This window comes from Ciconia boyciana, chromosome 25, assembly GCF_034638445.1.
Source record: "Ciconia boyciana chromosome 25, ASM3463844v1, whole genome shotgun sequence".
Lineage (NCBI taxonomy): Eukaryota > Metazoa > Chordata > Aves > Ciconiiformes > Ciconiidae > Ciconia > Ciconia boyciana.
The window spans coordinates 3,629,323-3,652,198 of NC_132958.1; the positions used below are offsets into that span (position 1 = coordinate 3,629,323).

The 22,876-nt window shown below is 49.0% G+C and overlaps 2 protein-coding genes across 3 annotated transcripts; both read right to left on the bottom strand.

Moving 5' to 3' along the window:
* Positions 1-650: 650 nt before the first annotated feature.
* LOC140643970 (D(1) dopamine receptor-like) lies at positions 651-6,783 on the bottom strand. Its single transcript, XM_072846374.1, has 2 exons — positions 2,567-6,783; positions 651-1,587 (listed from the first exon to the last, which is right to left on the bottom strand). Exon 1 carries the CDS (start codon positions 6,596-6,598, stop codon positions 5,234-5,236), a length of 1,365 nt encoding a protein of 454 aa, XP_072702475.1. The 5' UTR covers positions 6,599-6,783; the 3' UTR covers positions 651-1,587; positions 2,567-5,233.
* A 4,257-nt stretch (positions 6,784-11,040) lies between these two features.
* CHMP7 (charged multivesicular body protein 7) lies at positions 11,041-20,785 on the bottom strand. 2 transcript variants are annotated; one of them, XM_072846376.1, is made up of 10 exons: positions 20,409-20,785; positions 19,010-19,184; positions 17,421-17,606; positions 16,566-16,699; positions 16,112-16,160; positions 15,672-15,791; positions 15,273-15,371; positions 14,222-14,282; positions 13,667-13,828; positions 11,041-12,820 (listed from the first exon to the last, which is right to left on the bottom strand). In XM_072846376.1, exons 1-10 carry the CDS (start codon positions 20,696-20,698, stop codon positions 12,756-12,758), a joined length of 1,341 nt encoding a protein of 446 aa, XP_072702477.1. In that variant the 5' UTR covers positions 20,699-20,785; the 3' UTR covers positions 11,041-12,755. The 2 variants fall into 2 exon arrangements, with proteins under 2 accessions (XP_072702477.1, XP_072702476.1); XM_072846375.1 differs by having other exon boundaries at positions 13,667-13,831.
* Positions 20,786-22,876: the final 2,091 nt, after the last annotated feature.

Genomic DNA, 22,876 nt, shown 5'->3' on the forward strand with positions numbered 1-22,876 from the left:
AAAGCAGTCAGAAGTAACCTCTGATGCTGAGAGGCCAAGTTTTGGGATGACTAACCAGAGATTTGGGCCTGTTTGAGGAGCACCAGGTAAAGCCAATGAGACTTAGAGGTGCTCAACATTGCTAGGCGTTCTCCTAGTTTCACATTCCTTCCTTAATGCATAAATCCTGCCATTTGCCCCAGGTGACAGTTTCTGGAAGAATAAGGGTCTCAAGAATTGAAAACATTGCACAGAACAGAACCAAGGGCAGCATCACATCGCCTGACGGCTTTCCCAGGGTGTCATCCATCCCCCAGCTCAGCGCAAGCGTCCCTGCTGCTCCTCAGCACGGGCGGAGATGGTCACGACGTGGCCCTGAGGAATCACTGCTGTTCAGCACGGGAGCAAGGCTGATGAAAACGAACCGCGCAGTTCGTTAGCAATATGCTCAAAGGTAACTAGTGACCCTCGTTATTTCTCTTGTAGGAGCAGAAAAGAACTCTGGGCTCCTTTACACGCTCCGTGCACTGCGAGAGGCACACAGACAAGTCCGAGGCAGCGCAGCTGGTACATCAGAGCCATCCCCACGCTGGTGCCGGGAGAGATTCTGGCCTTGCCCTCACAAAAGCCCCCTTGGCAGGGTTAATCTCTCCTGCTTCTCCCCCCGCCTTAGCTGACTGATTGCTCAAAATTGCCATCTAGATTGAGAAAGCCAGGCCTGTGATTTCACAAGAGCTTCTGCCAGGCTTCTCCAAGCATCCGGAGACCCTCGTCCAGTCTTCACCCCTGTCTGGAACCGCTTTCCTTGGAGACCAACCCTGGCCTCTGCCTGATGAGAGGAGCAGCTGATGTTTCCAATTTGAAAGCAAAGTCAGGCAAGACAGCAACCTACACCAGCCACATCCTATTCCCCTCCCCTATCTCCCTTTTTCTGCTAAATCCATTCCCACTAAACCTGAAAAATCACTTCAGGGGCAACAGCCATCCCCTGCCCCACGCTGGCCACCCAGATACACTCCTCCTGCAACCCAGCCGGGAAAGGAGCGGCGGGTATGACCTCTGCATCCATCTGCTGCAGCAACTGCACCAACCACCCACACACAGTGGATTCCCAGAGTCTTCCTTTCTGCCCCAGGCCGACATAATAAAATGTGCATTGATTTCATGACTGCACAGAGTAAGACAGCGCCCTTTTCCCAGCCTTGCAGCGTCCTTTCTAACCTACGCGGTTACAAGGAAAGCAGCGCAATTTCCAGCCTAGGTTTGAGACACAAAAGCTGTGCTCCCCTTTTCCTTTAGAGCCAAGGCTGAGATGACTAGCCCTGAACGCAGGACCAGCAGCTCAGGCTTCCAAAACGGGAGCTACCTCCACTGCAAACCAGCGTCAGGGCACGTGGTGCCACGGTCCTGTGTCTGCAAAGCACAGCAGTGCTGGCAGCGAAGTCCCCCCCTACACCGCTGCTGGCATTTACCTGTGAGCAGAGGTGAACCACAGACCTTTCTCTCCACGGCAGACTCTCCAGCAGCAGTTTTGAGCCATCTGCTGTGTCTCGTGGTAACCGCGCTAAATGTCTCTGGGGTGCTTGCTGTTCATCATTGCAGCAGGAACTACACGGGGGAAAAAGGAAATGAGGAAAAACCCTGCAGAGCTCAAAGGAGCCTACAGCCCACGGCCAGAGCCCGAGCCCAAGAGTCCCCCAGGGAAGATGGGACCACACGTGCTGTGGCTTGAGAGAAATGGGATTTTTATCTACACAGGGCTGGGGAATGGAGGGGGAGCTCCAAGAGTGGGCAAAGCACAGCAGTGAGACCTGTCCAGAGCAGGGGCCAGGGGCAGCTCAGAGCCCCCGTGCCAGGGCAGCCACCTCTGTCCCCAGCCGGGTGCCGTTCAGGTCCTCCCTCCCCAAACACACAGCTCCTCAGGCTGGGAGCCGAGTCCCAGCCATCCCGACCGCTCACCTCCAAGTTGCAGCCCTGCCCCTTGTCCGAGCGCTCAGGACGGGCTGCCAGCTGCTGCCCCTTCTCTCTCAGGAGCAGCCTCCAATTTCCATTTAAATTGAGATTTTTAATGCTCCTTTTCCCCTAGTCCCTGTGTATCCAGGCTTAGCAAGTGGCTTCAGACCCTTGAGTTGTGCCTGATGGGTCCCGCATACCTCTCCCTAGTTAATGTTCTCTCTCCATGTAACCAGGCACCTAATGAGATAACGTTGGGATCCCAGTACCTCCACAGCAGCAGAGGGACGCTCAGAGCATTAAAGATGCCGGTTTGTTACCTTACTCCGCAATCCAGCTCGCACTGAATTGGATTTGAGCACCTATTTACTCATTTTATTCTTAGCTAGACTGCTGAGCGCTGACAGCTGTGCTCAACCTGACAGCCTGAAAACCCACCCATCTTCACAACCTGGCTGCAGGTGAGCCAACGCTGCTGCCCCCAGTTCACCCACGGCAAAAGCAGAGCTCCAGAAAGTGAACTGGCTTACCCGGGACTACAGGCAGGACAGCAGAGCTAGCAACAGCACGCATGAGTCCTGACTCACACTCCCTGCTCCAGGATCAGCCCCAGGAAGGAATTCATTGCACTCACCTCTGAAATACGGGCAGGGAGGTAGCAGTACGCTGCACGACTTGAGGATGGTCGGAGGAGGATGCTTCCCGGTGGAACTGTAAAGGAGACCTGTGCAGGAAACCCATAGCAGGAAAAAAAAGAAACCCATAGCAGGAAAAAAAAGAAACCCATTCCAAAGCAAGATAAACAAGGTGTATTTTTGCCAAAGCAAGCCTGCGTTACACCATTTTGGAGCTGTTGTCCATTTCCCAGACTGACCACAGAAGTGTCTGTGATGTGCAGAGGCCTGTTCCATAACCTGGAAATTTTTGGTTGAGCTCATTGTCACCACCTCGTCTTTCCTGGTATCAGCCATCCCCGTGACCGACCAGGCCACAGGTCCCAGGTAAGGGGTCCAGCCGGAGGGAGCTGGTGCACCGCACCGTTGGTAGAGGACAGCCCCAGTGCTTTGGAGCTGGGGACTGTTGCAGTATTCCCCAACACAAGTTAAATACAGACAATAACTGGACAAAAAAAAAAAAAAAAAGGATCATATCACCCATATCACCCTCTCCACTGTCTGTCTTTTGCAGGTTCATCATGGATAACAGCAATACATTGAGCTACTTGCTTTTCTCCAATCTCTTTACAAACAGTCATGGATTAAGCCCCAGAACCTTGCCACAAGATGAGTATCAGTAAACTCTTCAAAAACAGGGAGGCCAGGACAGTACTGCTTTGAAAAAAGCTGGGTATTCTGACTCCCTTTCGCCACCAAGCCAGGAGTCCCGAAGAAAAGCACAACCATACTACACGTGCTACAACACCTGCTTTTAGTATGGGAAATCATTTTATTTATATATATATATATGCTGCAATATATATATATATGGCAGCAATGTTCAAATGAAGTCAGTCACGTTGGGCCTCCCAGAAACATGCCAGATCATCCCCATCTCAGAACAACTCCTCTAAGTGAGGCTCTACCGTCCTCCCAGAGCTGAAAAGCCCGAGAGTGTCTCAGTTTTGACAGCTAGCCACCGCTGCCACAGAGGGAGATGGTTATAAATGAAGTTGAGCACTTATCAGTGCTTCCCCAGCAAAATCCAAGCGTCGACCTTGGAGATACGGTGAGCTCTGCTCCCCTCCCACGCTGATTATGCTGTAACTTGACTGTAATTGGGCTCTATTTAATAATTACCGTTACTCTGTAATTATCACTTTCTGATTTTTCTCTTTGTTAACGTTTGCCGGGGGGGGGGGGGGGGGAGAGGCTTTTCTGCTGTGCCAGAGAGCTAAAGATGTCTCGGATTCAAGACGACATGGATGTGCCGCTTGCTGCAGCAGTGTTTAACCAGGCACTGATCAAAACACGTTTCTGAAGTCACTTGTGTCACAGCCGGCAGTGAAATGCTGGGGGCTGTTCACTTGCTGTTTCTACCCCCAGCTAACCAGACACCAGCTCCCATCCGAACAGGAGAGGCTAATTAAAGAGTACAGGTGAGCAGGGAGTGCTTCTTAAGAAGCCATTATTATTGAAATGAGACAGCAAGGGAGGCAGTGTGGAAGGATCCTTAATGAAATGGGGGAGGAAGGGAATTAGAGGGAGAACAAAGTAAAAGGGGGAAGAAACAGTCTTGGAAAAGGAGGGGGACCTGACTGATGGAAGATGTGGCGGAGGCGCAGAAACCAAAACAGCAACGTTCTTGCTTTAACATCTGATTTTCTCCTCTACCCTCGGAGTCTGAAGGGTTCAGACACTCTCATTCCCAAAGGCTCCAAGCAAACGGTCCAGCATCCTGGGGCTAAAAACACAGTTCGTGTTCATCCTAGACTGCTGTGCGTGTCCCAGCTTAGAGAGGCTGGCTCTTGCTCCAGGGGCCAGAGCGGACCTTTAGCATGCCAAATCCTTCCCTAATGAGCAAGCGCCCAGCAACATGCTCCAGACGAGCTGCTACCAAGCACAGCCTCAGGGCTCCAGGAAAGGTGGCTGCATACTTGACCAGACTTGCAGGATAATTTGCCCGAGCAACCGAGAGACAGTCAGAGGTGAGCCTAAGAGAGTTATCCTAGCAAGGCCATTACCTCCTTCCTGCACAACCCACCAGAAATGTGGATTTCCCTAGCTAAAGTATGCTACGCAGCACAGCACCGTCCCACCACGCCCAAGGCAGCATGATCTAGTCCTGCCAGTGGCAGTTGCCACCAAGTAAGCAGTTGCATTTGGCTTGTGCCTGTTTAGCTGCCTTGGGCTGATGGCCTTTTGGACATGGGCAGTGGCAAAGCCAGCCTCTCTCTCCCCACACGCACAGCTGCGTTTTTACTTCACTGCCTACAGAGGAGAGGCTCAGCAGACCACAGAAGTCTTTGCTTTCTCAGCTGAAGTCACAACAAGAGTGGAATTCAAGCCCTTGCATTTTTGTCTTTTGCAGAAAGCATTCTTCCATGGGTCAACTAGAGAGAGCAGCAACATCACCCACCTGGGCTGGCTCTGAAACGGCGAGTTACAAAAACACATATCTGAACCCCTTGAGCCATCTGGAAAAAATCACTCTGGCTATTCCACACTTAATGCAAACTCCTGCCTGGACAGAGAGTACAATATTCACATTATCCTCAAGCTCCTCAGAAAACAGGCAACTGCAATAGCGTCCCCGCTTCCATCTCTCCCCGAGACCATCCCACCACCCTTTTCCCAACCGCGTCTCAATCGAACGCATTGCTGGTGAAAGGTGTAATCTTCTCCAGTGAGACAGCCATTTCACACTCCACGTGCATCACCGCAGGCAAGGCATCCGCAGGGCAGGTGTTGCGAGACGGCTCGGAGACCTGAGAAACCTTGTCAAAGGACACCTCATTGCTTTCCATCTGCAGAGCAGCATGGGGGAGAAGCTGGGGGTAGCTGAGGGTCACCACTTCCTTCTGATACGTGGTATCATGGTGGTAGGAGACCAGCTCATTGCTGAAGTTCACTGTCTCCACTGCATTGCTGGGGCAAAGGCAGCCACAGCCCAAGATGGTTGCAAAAGCTCTCCGGAAGTCTGCATTGAAGGCATAGATGATAGGATTGAGGGAAGAGTTGGCCCAGCCAAACCAGACGAAGATGTTGAAGACAGTTTCGCTGACACAAGGTAGCTCTCCTGGCTCAGGTAGGTCAAGATTACAGAAGGGCACCATGCAGTTGAGCACGAAGAAGGGCAGCCAGCAGAAGACAAAGATGCCCATGATGATGGAGAGGGTCTTGAGGACCTTGGTCTCCTTCTTGAAGGAGTTCTTCAGGGAGGTCTCATGAGGGCAGTCGCTGCTGGGGCAGTTGTGGGCATGTTCCACCGCCCTCTCCAGGGAGGAGATCCTGCGGATCTGCCGCTGGGCAATGCGGAAGATGCGGGTGTACGTCACAATCATGATGGCAACAGGGATGTAGAAGCTAATGAGAGAAGATGAGATGGCGTAAGTCCTGTTGAGGCTGGAATCACAGTTCTCCTCCTCCCTGGTGACATTAAAACCTGGCTCCTGTTGGCTAAGGAGCTCATGATCCTTGTGCCACTTCAGCTGCACAGGGATGAAGGAAATCAAAAGGGACAGTAGCCAAGCCACTCCGATCATGATGAAAGCCACGCGCTGCGTCATCTTCCTCTCATAGCGGAAGGGGTTGGAAATAGCCCAGTAACGGTCCACGCTGATGATGCACAAATTGAGGATAGAGGCTGTGGAGCACATGATATCAAAAGCCACCCAAACATCACAGAAAGCCCCAAAGGGCCAGAACCCTGCCACCTCGGTGGCAGCCTTCCAGGGCATCACCAGTACAGCCACAAAGAGGTCAGACACTGCCAAGGAGATAACGAAGAAATTGGTGACCTTAGAGCGCAAGTGTCTGAACTTGACCACAGCCACACAGACCAGGGTGTTGCCCAGGAACGTGGAAAGGATGAGAAGGAAAAGTAAGGCAGCTGTCACCACACGGAAGGACAACGCGGAGTTGCCTTCCTCTGCCCAGCTCTTCCTATTGCTGGTGTCATTGATCACATCCTGCCCATCTCCTTCTGCGGAGGAGTAAAAACCATCCATGGGTTCCCCTTTGTTCCAGTCCCTTGAGAGGTTTCACAGCTCTTCAAGTCCCCATCAGCATCCAAAACCCCTTTTTACTGCTCTGCTGACATCTCAGAAGCACCAACTGCAATCCTCCCAGCTCTCACACCCAGCCAGATGACCCAGCACAAGGAAAAGTGCTTGAAGCTCTCACTCCTTTCCAAATCTCCTGCTGACAGCATGGCGTTTGGTTTTTTTTTCCCCCTCTTGCCTCCCACCCCACTTTTCTTTGCAGCCTGCCACTCACAAAGAGCCAGCACTCACCTCCGGCACTTGAGCGAGCTGGGAGGGCTTTGCTGCAAGCCTTCCTCCCTCTCCTCTCTCAGAAGCTCTTCATCCATTGTTGATCTGGTGCCTGCTACAGAATCCCAGTCAACACCTGCACTAGCCAGGCTGGGACTTGCTGCCAGACACAAGAGGGACTCGAGCTCTCTGCTCTTGCAGACGGACCTTCTCTGCTCATAAAACAGGCTGCTCTGCTGTCTGCTCTTCCTCTGTTGCTAATTGCCTCTGGACTTCACACAGGTGAGATCCTTCTCTGCCCACACACCAGGTCGGTCTTCTGCGAGCTAAGAAGAACATGGCATTGGGAATCCGCAGCTGACAGGGTAAGCTGCTTGGGAATTAGGTGATAGGATTGAAGGGGTAAAATAACAAACAGTCAAGTGGGATTTGAGGGTCTTCAATGCAAATCAGGATGGAAATTTAGTGTGCTTGATCTCTGAATAAAAGATCTCTGCACAGGCACGGCGGCACGGCTCAGATATATGACCCTAAACCAGTTACTCCCCCCATCTCAAGCTGCCCAGCTGCAAGTGGTGCAAAACTGGCATTTACTTTCCACTACAAAATTCCTTCAAGTTCACAGGAAAAAAAGAAAAAACCACCCACCACCCCCCCCCCCCGTACAAATCTGAAAGTTTTTTCTTTCTGAAAGTATCAGACAAAGCAGTTTTCAGTGTTTTTTTAGTAGAGGTTATGTGTAGAACCAAAGATGATGCTGAACATCACTTTGGTAATTTTTTTTATCCTGAATAAACATGGGTATTTTCAGTAAAGTGATATAAATCAGCTTCTCTTTCAAGTTCATCATTCTTTCTTTAAATTTAATGCCTAAGAAGTTACACATTACCTATCACCTCAGCAATCAACCGACAGCTGAAAACATTAACCAGAAAAAAATCAAGATATCTTTCCAGCACAGTACCCAGCCCTGTCAGCAAAGAGTGGTCACCCCCAAGAGGTCTCCTCGCTACCGTCACCAACCCTTCCTCCGAAAGCACAAGAACAGCTCTTCCTCCTCGCTCCTGTGCTCTCGTACGAGGGCTGAGCAGAGCAGGACAGCCCCAGCCTGCTGCCTCGCTTGTCGTGCCAAAGGTGGACACACAGCCTGGTAGTCTGCTGGGGCTGAAAGGCAGCAATCACAAGTGTCGTGGTACTGCAGAACTGGGGGCAGATCTGGAGGAATAAGCAGGGACATCCCCCCTAAAATTACTCCTCTTCCTACCCCATAAAGCTCTCACTCCAGACTGACAAGCAAACGGCTCTGCAAGACTCCCCCCTATTGCACTGAGGGGGGGAACGCTGCGGTATTAGGAACCAGGTCTCACCTACTAAGGCACAGTTTAGCCTTGGAAGCAAGAAGATCCCATCCATCGCTTTGTAACTAAAGCCACTCTGTAAGCAAAAGGGCTCCTTCGATCAAAGAAATGTCAGAAAAATCCTTCACGAGGCAAGTTTCCTCGAGAGCCAGCTCTGTAACGGCTGCTTAAATGGGGACCTGCTTTTGAGAAAAGCCTTGCTGGTAAACTGGCCAAGGTGGGAAAGAGCAGCAGAAGGTTTCCAAATCAAACTGAAAAAACCACCAGGCAGTTCAGCTTTAATTCACTCATTACATTGATAGTTGCTGTACTGTATCATGATGCCCTCTGCCTTTCCCTGTCACATACACCACTTCTGAAGAAAGCAGCAGCCAATCTATACAGAGTCAGCTCAGCTGCACTGAGATTTAATTAACTTGACCCTGCGACCCAGGCTTTGCATAAGCCCAGATAGAGCAGGAACTGCCCAAGAACAACTTTCAAACAAGAGCGCAATTATTCTCTTGAAGATACAGCACCAAGAAGCTTACTCCTCAAGTAAACAGCACGCTTCCTTTGTGACAGGTTAAAGAAACTTGTTGCCAGCATGTCACAGCATTTACTTCTGAAGGCTTTGTTTAATTAAGCCTCATTAGTTCCACCGTCTGCAGCCTGCTCCTGCCAAGTGCCTATGCCAGGAATAGCAGCTAGATGGCACCAGCAGCCGGCTCAGGGCTCAGCACTTCCACTTGGGTCTTTTGTGTCAGGCCAGCTCCCTTCCTCCTTACCAGAATGTCATCAGAGGAAAAGGAGGGCCATCTAATTGCCCAGACACCACAGGACCCTGGCAGTGCACTAACCCATGCAAGGATGCATGCAGATGCACTGTCCTCTGTGCCCCAAAGGGCATTTTTCTCATATTCCCCATACTGGGCACAAAGATTTTTGAGATCTAAGTTGCAAGACACAAGCAACAGGATGCTTTCGCTGCTCTTCCAGAGAGCAGCGATGGCAGGTGATCTGTCATACAGCATTAAATCATGGCAGAGGCATGGAGTGGGATGGAGGATCACGGCAGACACATGGAGTGGGAGCTCATGTACACTTAGGTCGCACATGCTAAGCCAGAAGGCATTCCAGGATATCATTCCTCGAGATACAAGGAAGTCTTCCTTCGCCTTAGGAGCTTAAAAAAGTCTACGAAAGGATCTCGCCCTTGCACGCTGCCTACACTGAAGCAGACGTTCAAAGCTGGGTTAGCAGGGGGAAGATGGGATGGAAAGGGACCCAATACATTACCCAATTTCTGTGCATCTCGGAATACATCCAATGAAGAAAGGACGGTTAACTCTGCTGTCACAGGCAAACAAAATACCGTTACTCAAACAAAATACAGGCAGTTACTCATGTTCACAGATTAACTCCTCCTGCCTGCTAGATGCAGTCTTCTCTACTGAGAAAACTGTTCTGCTCCATTATATTACTAAACAGTTGCTACATTTCCTTGCATAAGCAGCTGCTATTTTTTCTGAGAATCAAGTTAAGTACTATTTTAAACAGCACTCAAATATGATAAGATTCCAGTTTGGTGGCAATTCAGCTCTAGGTTTTCATATTTAATTTCCTCACCCAGCAAGAAGCTGCCCTCTATTTCCCTTCCCTGCTGTCTCACCAAAATATACTTAAAATTCTCTATTCAGCCATCTTGATTACATTCCCCACTTTGCATCAAAGGAAGAAAATTACAAGCCACTTCAAATAAAGCAGCAGCTGCTTGGGTTTAACTCTTAAATGCCTCTTCCAGAATGGCTGTCTCAGTCAGATGCGTTACAGAATTACAGGAGTGTTTATTCCTTCAGGAATCACTTTGCACTTTACTTTCAGAGAAGATACAAGTTCTGACAGCAGGGGAGAAATGAGGTCCTTTAAAAAAAGATCCAGTGATACCGGCTGTAGGCAAGACCTCAGCCTTCCCAGAGTTGCACTGTAGACAGCATAAGATAAGCACAGGAACCAGAAACTTCCTCCTCCCTGCCTGCCCCTGCAAAAAACCACAGTAGCTCTCCAGGGATCAGCATGCCAGCTCAGATCAAACCTCTTGCCAGAGGAAACAGGCTTGACTGCCTGCAAATTCAGGCATCTTAGTATGAGAGGGAAGTAGGACTAATTTGTTTTGAGTAGTTTATACACCAGGTGACTCCACTTAGATTCATTGTCTTTAGACAGAGGAAAAAACAGTACCAGTCTCCTCGACTGCACTGCTTAATTACAGTCAGACTAAGAAGCTGGACAAAAAACTGCAATGAGAAAAAAACAAAATGCTTACATATTGTTTAGTACAAAACCAAAAGGGTCAATTAGGAGAACTGACTTCCTGGCATAGCAGTTCCCTCCATGGCCACAGCAAGGTGGCTTAGGCAAAGGACTGTGTTCTGTGTGAGCCCTGAAATTGCACTAGTTTGTTTGTGAGATGCACAACGATGAAAAAGAAGTGGAAAGGTAAGACAAGCTGAAGCAAAAGAAAAGAAGCAAGCCTTTCCAAAATGATACTCATAAAATTAAGGCTGTACAACCCAAAAGCCAGCACAGGCTACTTGGTAAAAACAGACAACTGAAGTTAAGCAGAGTAACTGTTGGGCTTTTTTAAACACAGAGAGAAGGCTCAGGGAAATCAAAATCTGGTATAGCAGTTATTCAGTTTGTTTTTTGACAAAGCCACCCAGGAATCTGCCCATTTACTTTCAGCAGACAAGTTTTATAGATGCAGAAGCACAGCTAGAACAGCACTGATATGGCAGTGATCTGCGGCACAGGAAAAGAAAAGGAAGCACCACAAGGGACTCTGGTTCCTCCCCTCCCCTTTATTACACATAGGCAGAAAACACAGTGGTTTTTCTCCCGTTTACTTACAAAGGAAAGGAATACAGAGCTTCAAGTCATTTCACATAATTCCGTGTGCAGCCTGGGTAAACTGCTAACCGGCTACAGCACACCTTCTCTGGCAGGAGTCTGCACTCTTGGACAAAGTGACAAAGAAGCCAGAGCCAACACAGCACCCTAGTGACACCTGCAACTTCTTCCCCGGTCCCCTGGGGCTAAAGCTGGGTTGCCAATAATTAACAGGACATGGGAACTCCAGCCCTAGTTTACCGCTCACCCAAGCTGCCATCCACATGGCTCAAGCAATGGCGCTTGGTACAGGAGGCAGGGTAGAAACGGTGACAGGAATACATTCCGCGTCAGGGAGAGGTGCAGAGAGAGGAGGACTGGTTATACATCAACACGTAGCTAGTCACTCCCCTGCCACGCACAGGCTGTGTGTGCAGAAAGCCCAGTTAATAGCATGTTCCCCTCCTCAAAGAATTCATTTATTCGTGTTAGGTATCAGGCTTTCTGCTCTTCCATGTGCATAATAAAAAAGTGACCTGCAAAAGATGATGATTTCACTTCTGATGGGTAAAGGCAGCCTCTAAAAAAACATCTTCAGTTGCTGTGCTCAGGTTTTTGGGGTTTTTTTGGTTTGCTGGGGGTTTTTTTTCCCCCCATTAGAAACATTTACAGGGTTGTGTTTTGGGGCTTTCTGGTAACCCATAATCTGTTTTCATCAAGACTGAAGGCAAAGTCAAGACTGTTATATGAAACCATCCTCTCAGAAAGGGAAAATCCCTTTTCCCTGTATCCCTTCCCCTCCTACCCCAAATCACTCAATATGAGAGCTCAAAGCAGATTACCCTGCAGCTCCCAAAAAGTTTTGCAAACAGGGAAGATATAAAAATAGCAAACAGCTCAAATTTCAAGTAAGAGCAAGCAGAAAATTGTATTCTAGTGACTGCAAGCCTTCATCACAACAGGCAGCGTAAGAAACTCCCCTTCATTTAAAATCTTTTGCAGGTCTCCCTTTTAAGGCCTTAGTGTCATTACGGAAAGAGGAATTATTTTTGCCTTGTGCTTGCAATTGCTGCCCTCTAGAGCAGCAACAAAATCTCCTACAATTTAACAGTTACAGTGTCTAGTCGTCCACGACCGTGCAAAATACAGACAGGGAGGGATAGAACCATCAACAGGTGTTTAAGCTCGTTGCAGATAACTTATGTCAAGGACAGTACTTATGTGCCAAGTGTTTTGAACAACCACACAGACAGCCAAGTGTTGAGCAACTGCAATACCGCTGCAACTCAGATTCTCAACATCAGCCACAGCAAAGAAAAAAAAGACCAAACAAAAACAAAACAAAAAAGAGCACTGTTATGGACATAGAAGAGTTTATCTTCACTGGGCAGAATAGTGAATTGCATTCCCAGAAGGGAAGACTGGCTGTCGCAGAGTGACTTGCGATAAGTCAAATTGAGACCAGTGCAGATGTTGGCACAGAGATGACAAACACCAGCTGGGGCCGGTTCCAGAGTGGATTGTCATGGCAGGAGATCCTGTTGCTGAGCAAAGTGATATCCATGAAGAACAAGGGAGCGTTACCCCTCTCCCCAGAAGTTCTAGTCCTTAGTTAAGGAACCTTAAGACAACTTCTCAAACTGCAGCAACAGGATCCTGTTGGGTCTTTAGAGATTCAGTCCCAGAGCTGTTTTGGGTTCAGAGGAAGCAGAGGGAGTCTTTTGTGCCAAATCTATAAAGAAAATTGCAACAGAAAGACATCAGTTTTCATCAGTAAGGGGGACTAGATCAACCACGTCCATAACTAACAAATACAATTTCAGAGCGCCTCAGTGCTTCAATGTTCGACTGCATTCTCTTGGAAACCCATGCTTCATGTTTGATATGGGATGCTGAGCATTCTTCTGCTCTGAAACTTCAGAATATCAGCTGCCCAAATAGGAAGAAAACTATAAGGACAGTCCTGTGTAATTGTTCATTAACAGATTTCTGAAAGGAAAATTAAAGTCTGTTTACCCCTATCCAAGACAGGTCTAGGGAAAACTCAGCATGCAGTTCAAGCCCATAAGCTCTGGTCACTCACTGTTACTAAATAAAGACTAGTTTAGTACTAGTACTAAGCAGACATCATACCTATAAGACACAGTAAACATTCTAGGACAGAGAAGATGCTGCATGCCTGGCAGCAACAGGCATGAAAATGTTAGTCTACTTTATCACTGTTAACATACAAAAAACACTGCCTGGCTTTGTACAGGCTTTGTTAAATGACAACAAAAAATAATTAATCCAAGCACTAGCTCCCTCATAGGGCCTTCAACTTTCCCTAAACCCATGGTAAAAAGTCCAGGCAGAATTTCTAGCAAAGAGGGCAGTTCTCTCAAGACCGAGTCTGGTAGTGAAAGACAGTGAGCACTGGGCACCTGGCAGGGATACCAGGAGAGCTTGCTTTCAACTGTGTAACTGGAAGTGGGAAAGATTCCGGCGCAGACTTTAGTTCTGCTACACATCTTTCATTTTGCAAGGCTGTCATAGATCCTAATAGCAGCTAGCTAACACGACTCGCTGACATTCGTACCTCCATCAGAAACAGAGAGCTTTTCCAATTCAGCTTCAAGCTCAGCATCAGAAATGGGTGGATTCAGCATCTTCTGGGGAACAGAAGGCAGATCTACAGGCTCTTTAGTCGAGTCCTGGAAGAGACTGTCCAGCTCCTTCTCAAGTTCCTCAGTGTCCATCTCTGCTGATTAAAGAAAACATTCAGTTCCAAGCAGAATTAAGTAGCATCTTCGCAGCACAGACAGAAGTCCAAGTTTAACAGAGGTATTATTACTCCCATCCATCATTACTCATAATAAGGAACTCCCTGTGCTTCTTCTAAAGGTGAAAATTCAGCCCTGATCTCAGGGAGAAGCTACTCCTTTAGAAGCCTTTGCGCTGAGGCATTTAAGGGCAAGAAAACATTTCAGCAGAGACAAACAAGCTGCACAACACACAGGCCAGAGGAAAAAGATCATCATTTAAAAAAACAAAGCAGCAGCCACTCTAAAAACAGATTTAAATCAACATTACACAACTTTGAGCCAGCAGTGGCAAGAGAAAATGAGCAAAGGATGAAAACCCCAAAACATACCTAGACCATTGATCCCCACTCCAGCCAGGGTCTGGGCTACTTCGTCTTGAGTATCACAAAGCTGAGGAAAAATACACAGGGTTTGATATAGAATATAAACTAATCTTATGTCTTACTGTAGCCACCTACTTCAAAAGTAGAAATAACAAAAAAAACCCAAAACAAACAAACAAACCCAAAACCAAACACCAAAAGTTAAGTTAAAGACAGCAGGTACTAGTGCAAAAGAGACTTCCAAGATTACTGTTTTTTCACTAGTGAAAGCAGTAACATGGAAGATTCAATAAAGTGCTACAAGACCAAATCGCATATTTGATGATCAAACCTGAAACAGGATTTCATAGTTTAAAAAAAAAAATCCCCCTAATTTTAGCTTTTTCACATAAGTAACAAGCTCATATTGTGGCTTAGGCTAACCAAATAAAGAAGCTGAAGACCAACACATCTCAGCTATAAAATTTTACAGAGAGCCCCTCAGCTCACTAGTTGAAGTCACTATTTAAGTACATGGAGCTGAAGTTGCTAAAAAAGTCATCCTTTTCTGTTTTTTTACACTAGCTCATGCAGACAGATTGCTCTCTTCATTTCAATTCACTCCAGATAAACTTGTCTCCTTCCCCTTACTGAATTGCAGAAGATTATAGGTTAGGCAGTTTTAAGACTCTGTCTTTATGCATGTAGCTGCATTCCAGCTTCCAAAGGTATGACATGTATTTCTTTTTAATACATCCCGCTAAACACTTTCCTAGAAAAAGTTGTATGCTTGCACAATATTGCTAACCAAAAGAACACATGAAATGAATAAATTTAACGTAAATTGTGATTACTAGCCAGCAATAAATCCAAATACATAAAACCAAACACAGCCAGTTATCTGAAGACCTCTGCTCGCTGATCTAAAAAGATCAAGATTAAGTCAGTATGCTCTGGTGATATATGGAATAGAAACCAAACAGCGCCAGAAGCCTCAGCATTAATAGCTGGGCAAGCTTGCTGTGTACGTCACAAACACACCACTTGCTTGTTTATTTAGACGGTCCTATTTCACTACCTCTGGTATCTGATCCACCAGGTTCTCTGCCTTCTCCACAGCAACATCCTTCATAGACAGTTTCAGAGCTCCCACACCAGCCTGATAGGCATTAAATACCTAAAGAAGAGAAAGAAAGATGCACAACGCTAACTAAGAACAAACAACAAGCAGCGTAAGCGTCTCTCAAGACCTGTTATCCAAGCAGGACCCTCAGAGGAACATTAGCACACAAGAAGAAAATGAAGCCACAAGCAGGTTTATTCAGAGCAATACTGCAACATCAGAGCAGAGGCAGAGAATAAAGTCTCACCAGCCAGCTTACACCCCTCAGACACGAGCTCTGACAAGCAGGTAAAGCAACACAAGTGAGAAGAGTGGGGCTAAAGCGAGAAGCACAAGACAAAATTAACACGCTACCATCTGGTCAGTCTGGGAGGCGTATATACGATCCAAGATCCCCTGCACTGCATCCAGCTTGGAATGAAGCTCTTCAATGCGCCTTTCTGTCCTTCGTTTGGATTTCAAACATCTCAGTGCCTGGAGACATTAGATACATAGACTTGGATCACAAACCAGGCAGCAGCCAAAGGAATTGTAAAAAACCCAGCAATCCCTGTGCAGCAATGCATACACACAACAGCTGGTTTTAAGAGCTAGATATTTCCATTTCTCTTCACCACATCACTCTGGACAAATATATTCTTATCTCCACCTTAAGGAGACTTTTGGCCTCAGAAACGCCACTTCAACACGTCTAAGCTCAAGTATACAATGCCTAACCCTGGTCATTACCTGCAGTTATGGATCAGCTCCAAGACACTTGACTTGTAGTTCCTCCCAAGTAGAACAGTACTTACCAATTGCTTTTTCCCAGCTCTACAAGCACTCCGGGCATCCTCTTTACATCTGTACAGATGCAACAAAGAAAAGAAGCTTATTCCTTTGCAAGCAGTAGATATTTTACAAATCAGCAACCATCCTCACTACCTTGCTCTAATCCAGAGGTGACCGAGTAGCAATGCATTTCAGATACAACCACCCTTAAGCCATTGTTGCTTCTCGGAAGTAGTCCTTGAATCCATTCCAAATCTTTGCAAAAACTGTTGACATCCATTCACTGCGTGTTGTTTTCGTGGGGATAGGGAACAAAGACTGGAAAACCTGCCCTACCACATGACTGTGGCTACTACGTTTACTGAGCAGGAAAGAATGACTTGCACTTTCAGAAAGCAGCTTCATTCTAACTATGCCACAGGAATACAAAGTTCCACAGCACACGGACGTTCTTCCCACCACCCTTCCCCAAATTACTTCTCTGCTTCCTGGGAAAGGGACTCCACCTTCTGTGACAGCAGCTGTTCGCTTTGCATCAACTGATAGACTCCAATGTCCACATCATTCATTGGGGAGACTTTGGCATGAAGACCTCGGGCAAACTTCACTATCTACAGAAAGAGAACCACACGCTCGAGTCCCTTGCCTCCAGAATCTGTGCCTGCACTAGAAATACTTTCACTCGGATGGAAAAGATGCTTTTACATCCCCAGTTTAAGCCTTGTAATAGAGTGATGAGGACATACCAGTCACCATATAATCTAATATTAAACTAGACAGGATCAAGTGACATCAGCGTGAAAACAGAAAGCCTTAATGGAACACCCAGAAGATTTCAAGCTGTCCTGGTGCTTTGAACAGCGTACAGCAACGTCACACTTCCAAGTACTCCAGTACTGAATTGTACAGTGCAGAAGACTACAGGCAAACATGCCATCTGAGAGACGAGAGCGCCTGCATCTCTGTAGTTACAGACAGACAGGAAAACCTTTTCACAGAAAGTGGAACACTGATTCTAGTGGCATGGAATGATTTCAATTTGGGTAGCTGGGAACAGTCAACCTGTGAGTAGACAGCGACAACATCTGCCAATTTTCTAGCTGTTAAATTACATAGGTAGTATTATAAATGTTTGACGGAGGAAAATAAGAACCCGTCATGCAAGAATGAGGATTTAATCTCATCTATAACCAGGTTACAATGTTGGAGTACATAGAATTGACTTTTCCAATCAAAGAATGTCCATATTTAGCCAATAAAGTATTCTTTCCAGCCAGATGAAATGCAAGACAGGGATTATACCACCCAAAAGCAGTCACCTTTACCCTGTACCTTCTCTCCATTCCGTTCCAGGATCGTGACCCTCTTTTCCTTTTGCAGCTGGAGCAGCAACAAGTAGAACGTCCTTTCATCTGGACAAACACTGGCACAGAGGGAACGCAGCTCTGAGAGGGCAACAACAGGGTGAGAAGAAAGCGCAGAGTTCCGATATAGGCGATAAACTTCCTCTGCCTTCTCCTGAAAGGAAGCAACAGAGCTGTCTCAGTTTACACAGGACTCTTACTTCTCTCACAACAACTGCCAAGTCCACACCTGCTTCCTCCCACACACCGAGGGTAAAAAGTTCGATGCATCACTTTTTGGGCGAGACAGACTTTCAGAACAAGTTGTACGCAACATTCAAAAGCAATTACAATGCTTTAAAAATATCACCATTAATGGAATGAAAAATAGTACAATTTTGCACAAGAACCAAAACTACGCTATTCACATTCCCTGTGCAAATGCTACGGAACAACATAGAGAACCACACAGGCAGCAAGCTGGCCTCCTCTGCGCTTCTTGAAGTCCACCCCCCACCCTAAGTTTAAACCCAATAAAATATTTTCTTTAGTCCACACGCTAATTGTACTCATCATTTGTATGTGGACAGAGGAAAAAGAAAAGTTTTCCCCGTTTCAAGTGAGAGTTATGGTCCGCTTAACACTACAGAAACAACTCTTTCCATCCACCCCCAGATCCCACATCAAAGCTTGTGGTTCTCCAGGCACCTTTTTAAAAGGTTTCTCTTCTCCCCATGCACACACCCTCCAAAAGGGCTGTGGAAGACCCACTGCAGAGGGAAGACACTATCTGCTCTCAGAGTAACTACAAATAAAGGAACACATCTAAAGAGCTCTTGCACTTCTGCTAGTCCCAGTCATTTAGATGCCACTTACATGCAACAGCAGCAAGTCTTGGTGCTAATTTTAACAGTCACCGAGTAACACAGAGAGGGACCCAAGGTCTCAGCTGTCAGCACTGCACCATCCAAGTTAGGCTGAGCAACAATGAGTTACGTGAATTCACAATGCAACCCACAGGTCTGCCACCAACAATGTGCCAAAGAAAAGGGTCTTTGACAGGATCCAAGGGCAGTTCTAATCACGTCTGAAAAGGCAAGCTGAAAGCACAGGCTCTGAAGTGAAAGCAGCCTTTAATAACGCACATACGAGTTCAGCTCGATGATACACTGGACTGACAGCCAGCGACTTCTACGTCGCCCGTTTCTCCCTACAACAGATGGCACTCAATCTGCAAGTTTCTCTCGTGTACTACACTTGCACAAGCTCAAACCTGAGATTTACAGCGGTCTCACAGCATACTACTTGCCTTCCTAGACAAGCCAGCAAGCCTACCCCTCCCATTTCTTGGAAGTCAGTGACAAGTCATTATGTTAGTTTCAAGGAACACCTGTAGATATAAACTATTTCTTATTCCTGAGTTATTCCATCCATCTCTCCATATCTGTCCATGTTTTAAACACCTAAGGAGTACAAATGAAGGTCTATTCAACCCTGATCTTTCCTTGCTAGCACATAAAATAGCTAATAATTTTTCTGGAGATGCATAATCTTGAGAAAGCTCTCAACAACACTCACCTGAAGCAGCTCCACATAAATCAGAACTTCCTCTTCCTCAGGTATTTTACTGTCACCCAGCACACTGGAGAGAGTCCACTTCAGGGGCTTCAGAATGAAGACTCCCACACCCCAGGAGATCCAGCTGCTGTCTACACTGGCCATGAAGTCCGACTCCCTCTGCAGCTTGCCCCGTCTAGAGAAAAGACATGCATGCAGAACTGAATACGATCAGTCCTAAACCCTTCCACTGGCAGCGAGCAAGAGTGCCAGCATGGAGAATTATTAACTGAAACATTGCTCTACGCTTTGTACATCCACAGTCCTAGTGGTGTTTTCTAACACCAGTTTCTAGCTCAAGTTTGAGGTGTTATCACTGCCTGTGAAAGTCCACACAGGTCTTCACTCCTCTGGACACAAGGGTCTTTTGTTTACTATTTTTCTAGTTATGCAAGTTTCTCCCAGTTTTCTGACTTGAAACCGATGATCCATCCAACAAGGAAATCGATGGGGAGGGTCAGCTTTTAGAGGAGGCAGTTGCACATTTCAGGATGCTTCATTTGCATGTTAAATTGCAAACATAGCTTTTGTCAGATCTAGAGATTTTAATGTTACAGCCACAGACTCTGCTAGCTCCTGCTATTCTTGAATCTTTTCAGTGTATCAGTCCCAGGCTCTAATTTCACAACACAAAACATTTGGTTGCAAACACCAGCGCACCACATCCCCACATGCCCGCACACCACCACATACCATTTGCAGCGGGGTCATCACAACAACCGTTTCAGGAAAACATAACCCAATTGAACACAAAGCTCCCCCTGCACCTACAAGCTCTCCCAGCACAGCATTCCCTTGGGATACCCCGCTCTCCCCACGGTGTGCTGCCCTCCCACGCCTCCTGTGAGCCCCAGGGTGAGCTCCTCTGACTCCTTGTCCATGCTTTACCTTGCACAGGGCTCCCAAATTCCCCCCGCACAACACAACCCCGTATTCCCTTGCGCCTCTCTGTACCCTCCTCTCCTTTGCAAGCCCTGGCACAGCAACAAAACCCCCTCATGCTCTCCCACGCTCTCAGTGCTTAGCACAGGCAGGCACAACCACCCCTCCAAGAACAGCACCCCGCCTTCCCTCATGGCCCCCTCCATTTATCCAGCACCCTGCAGCGCTCTCCTCGCCATGCACACAGCGGGCATCCTCCAGGCTGGCACGACACGGAGCTCTCCTTGCCCGCATCCATGGCACAAAGCTCCCTTACACCCCTTCCCTCTGCAACCACCCCTCCTCAGGCCTCTCCTCCCTGCTAGCTGGGCCCCCCCTCACAGAGACCCCCCTGCGGCCTTCCCTGCCCTCCAGCCCCCGCAGCGGGAGGGCTGCCAGGCCCAGGCCCCCCCCACAGGCGCGCCGCCGCCGGCGGTACCTGAGGAGCTCCCGGAGGACGGTGCCGAGGCCGAGCGGGAGGCTGCCGCGCCGCTCGAAGCCGTGCTGCAGGTCTCTCAGGCAGGTACGGACGGCGCCCCGGCGACGGCCGCGGGCCAGCACCAGCCCGACCCAGAAAGCCATCTTGCTGTCCCACTCGGTGCTGTTCACCTCGCGGCTCTGCTTGAAGGCCGAGAACAGGAAAGCCATGCGCTCGTCGTCCGTCTCCCACTCGGGCGGCAGGTCCCCCGCCGGGGCCGGCCCAGGCGGCGCCCGCCCCGGGCTGCACATCTACGCGAGCCCCCGGCTCCGCCGCGGCCTCCGCCCGGCCGAGACCCGCCTGCCTGCCGGGGAGACACACGGCGCATGCGTACTGCTCCCCCCCGGCCGCCTTTGTGTGGGCCGCCCCTCACCGGCCCCCCCCGGCCGCCGTGGTACGGCCCTGCGCCTGCGCACTGCGCGCCGCCGCCTTCCCGACATGCATCACGGCAGCGCAGGGTGTGGGGTGGGCGGGCCTGGCGTGGGCCTGGGCGAGGCCTCAGCGCGGTCCCTCCCCCCAGAACACCTCCCCCCCCCGGCCTCCCACGTGCGTGACGTCACGTGGTGATGTCATTGGGAGTGATGTCATTCTGCAGAATGGGGCCTGTGTTTCCCCCCTCTTGTTAGAGTCAGGCCTGGAGGCTGAGGCCGCTGTGGGGCTGCCATGGGGGCCTCCACCTCGGGCCCCACTCAGGGGCTTGTCAGCCTTGCCCCTCTGTCCTCCAAACCCAAGCAGGAGTGAAGGCGAGTGGGCGGCCAGCGAAAATGGCAAAGGGAGCGAATTCTAGTGCTTTGACCCACACAAGATTAACATGGTGAGGGGCTGCTTTGCCTCCGGGCTCTATCTGTGCTTCGAATGCAGAGGGACCAAGTTACAACTAAGCTGTTGTCATTTTATTTGTGTTTCGTCACTTTTATTTGTGTTGCTGCTGCGGCCCAGCAAGGCGCAGAGCCCTGCACAGGCCGTTGGCGGGCGTGCGGCACACAGGCACTGCCGGGCACGCACAGAAGTGATGGTTCAGCCGGGTCAGCCACAGCTGCAAACGTCTGAGACTGGAGATCCCCCATCCTCCTGGGGACCTGCAGCACTGCACCACACCCTCCTAGCGAAAATCACCCCAGTAGCAGTGCAGAACCGTTTGCACGGGCAGGGTTGTGCAATCATTGATGGCGAAGGGCGTGCTGTGCACACGCGAACCCCGCAGACCGCACGGGGCTGAGCCAGCAGCACCGCTGGTGCTTGTTACGTTGGAAGCGATCTGAAGAGGGAGAAACCACATAGCTAAAGCGCCTGCCTGATGTCCCCGTCCCACGAGTGCGCTGAGAAAACCCCGGGGCTGCCCCAGCCTGGCCTCGCCAGGGCGGCTGAGGGCTGCGGCAGCAGCGCTGCTTTGCAGTGACTCGAGTCTCAGCTAACATCCACAGATGTTGGCTTTCCTGTCCTTCTGCAGCTGCTTTTCTTTTCTTCCTTCATGTGGCAGCATGATTGCCGTTCTCTCCCGTTGCTCAAGGGCAACAGCCTTGCATCACGTGAATGTCGGGATGCAGGAGAGGAGCGAGAGAGAGGAGTTTCTTCATGTGAAATCTGATGTTTTCAGAGCAAAGCTCAATGCTACTAAGAAAAGGGGAGGCAAACGCTGCCACTTAAGCAGAGCTGCCAAGTTCTGGGTATTTCTGTATCACTGCATTCGCCATATGTGATATTTCTTGTTTCTTGCAGAGCAGGAGGGAATCGAGCTGTGTCTGGGACCTTGGTGCTGAGGTGCCCTGTCCCTCATGGGCACACTCAGGGGTTGATCAGCCCTTGCGCAATGGAGACAGAACCGTTAACACCTCCAACGTGTGCTTGGACTTCCCAGGTTTCTCAGATGCGTTTGGCTTCCCTGAGAGGCACAGAGAGAAGCATTGCTTTGGTTGTCTGCGTGTGCTGTGATTCCTCTGGTGGTGTGCAGTCATCGGCTTAACCCTGTAGCCGCTGGGACGCAAGAACCACCCTGTGCCTGCAGAGTTTCTCCAGAAATAGGGAGAAGTCAGCCAGCCCTCAGAGACAGGACGTGGAGCTTGTTTTACTCAGTGTTTTTATTAGGAGGGTTTCCCGAGGCTGCTGAGCTGTGCCAGAGCCCGTTCAGGCTGCGGTGCACTCATGCAAGGCTGCTTGCAACCACGGGTGGCTGCTGGTTTCGTTTTCACTGAGGTTGTTTCACATTCATTGTCAGAGTCGGTCCTTAATGCAGCCCGGCTGACTCGCAGTGTCTTGGTGAGCAAATGGCATTGACATCGATAAGTAAAAGCCAGTGATGGTCCATTCAGAGGGTTTGGTAACACCGCCTTGGCTCTCTTCCCCTGGCCAGACCTCGATGCTGCGGGGAAGGCAGCAGGTCTCGGAGCAGCCTTTAAGCACCCCCCGATCAATGTTTTAAATCAGGAGAT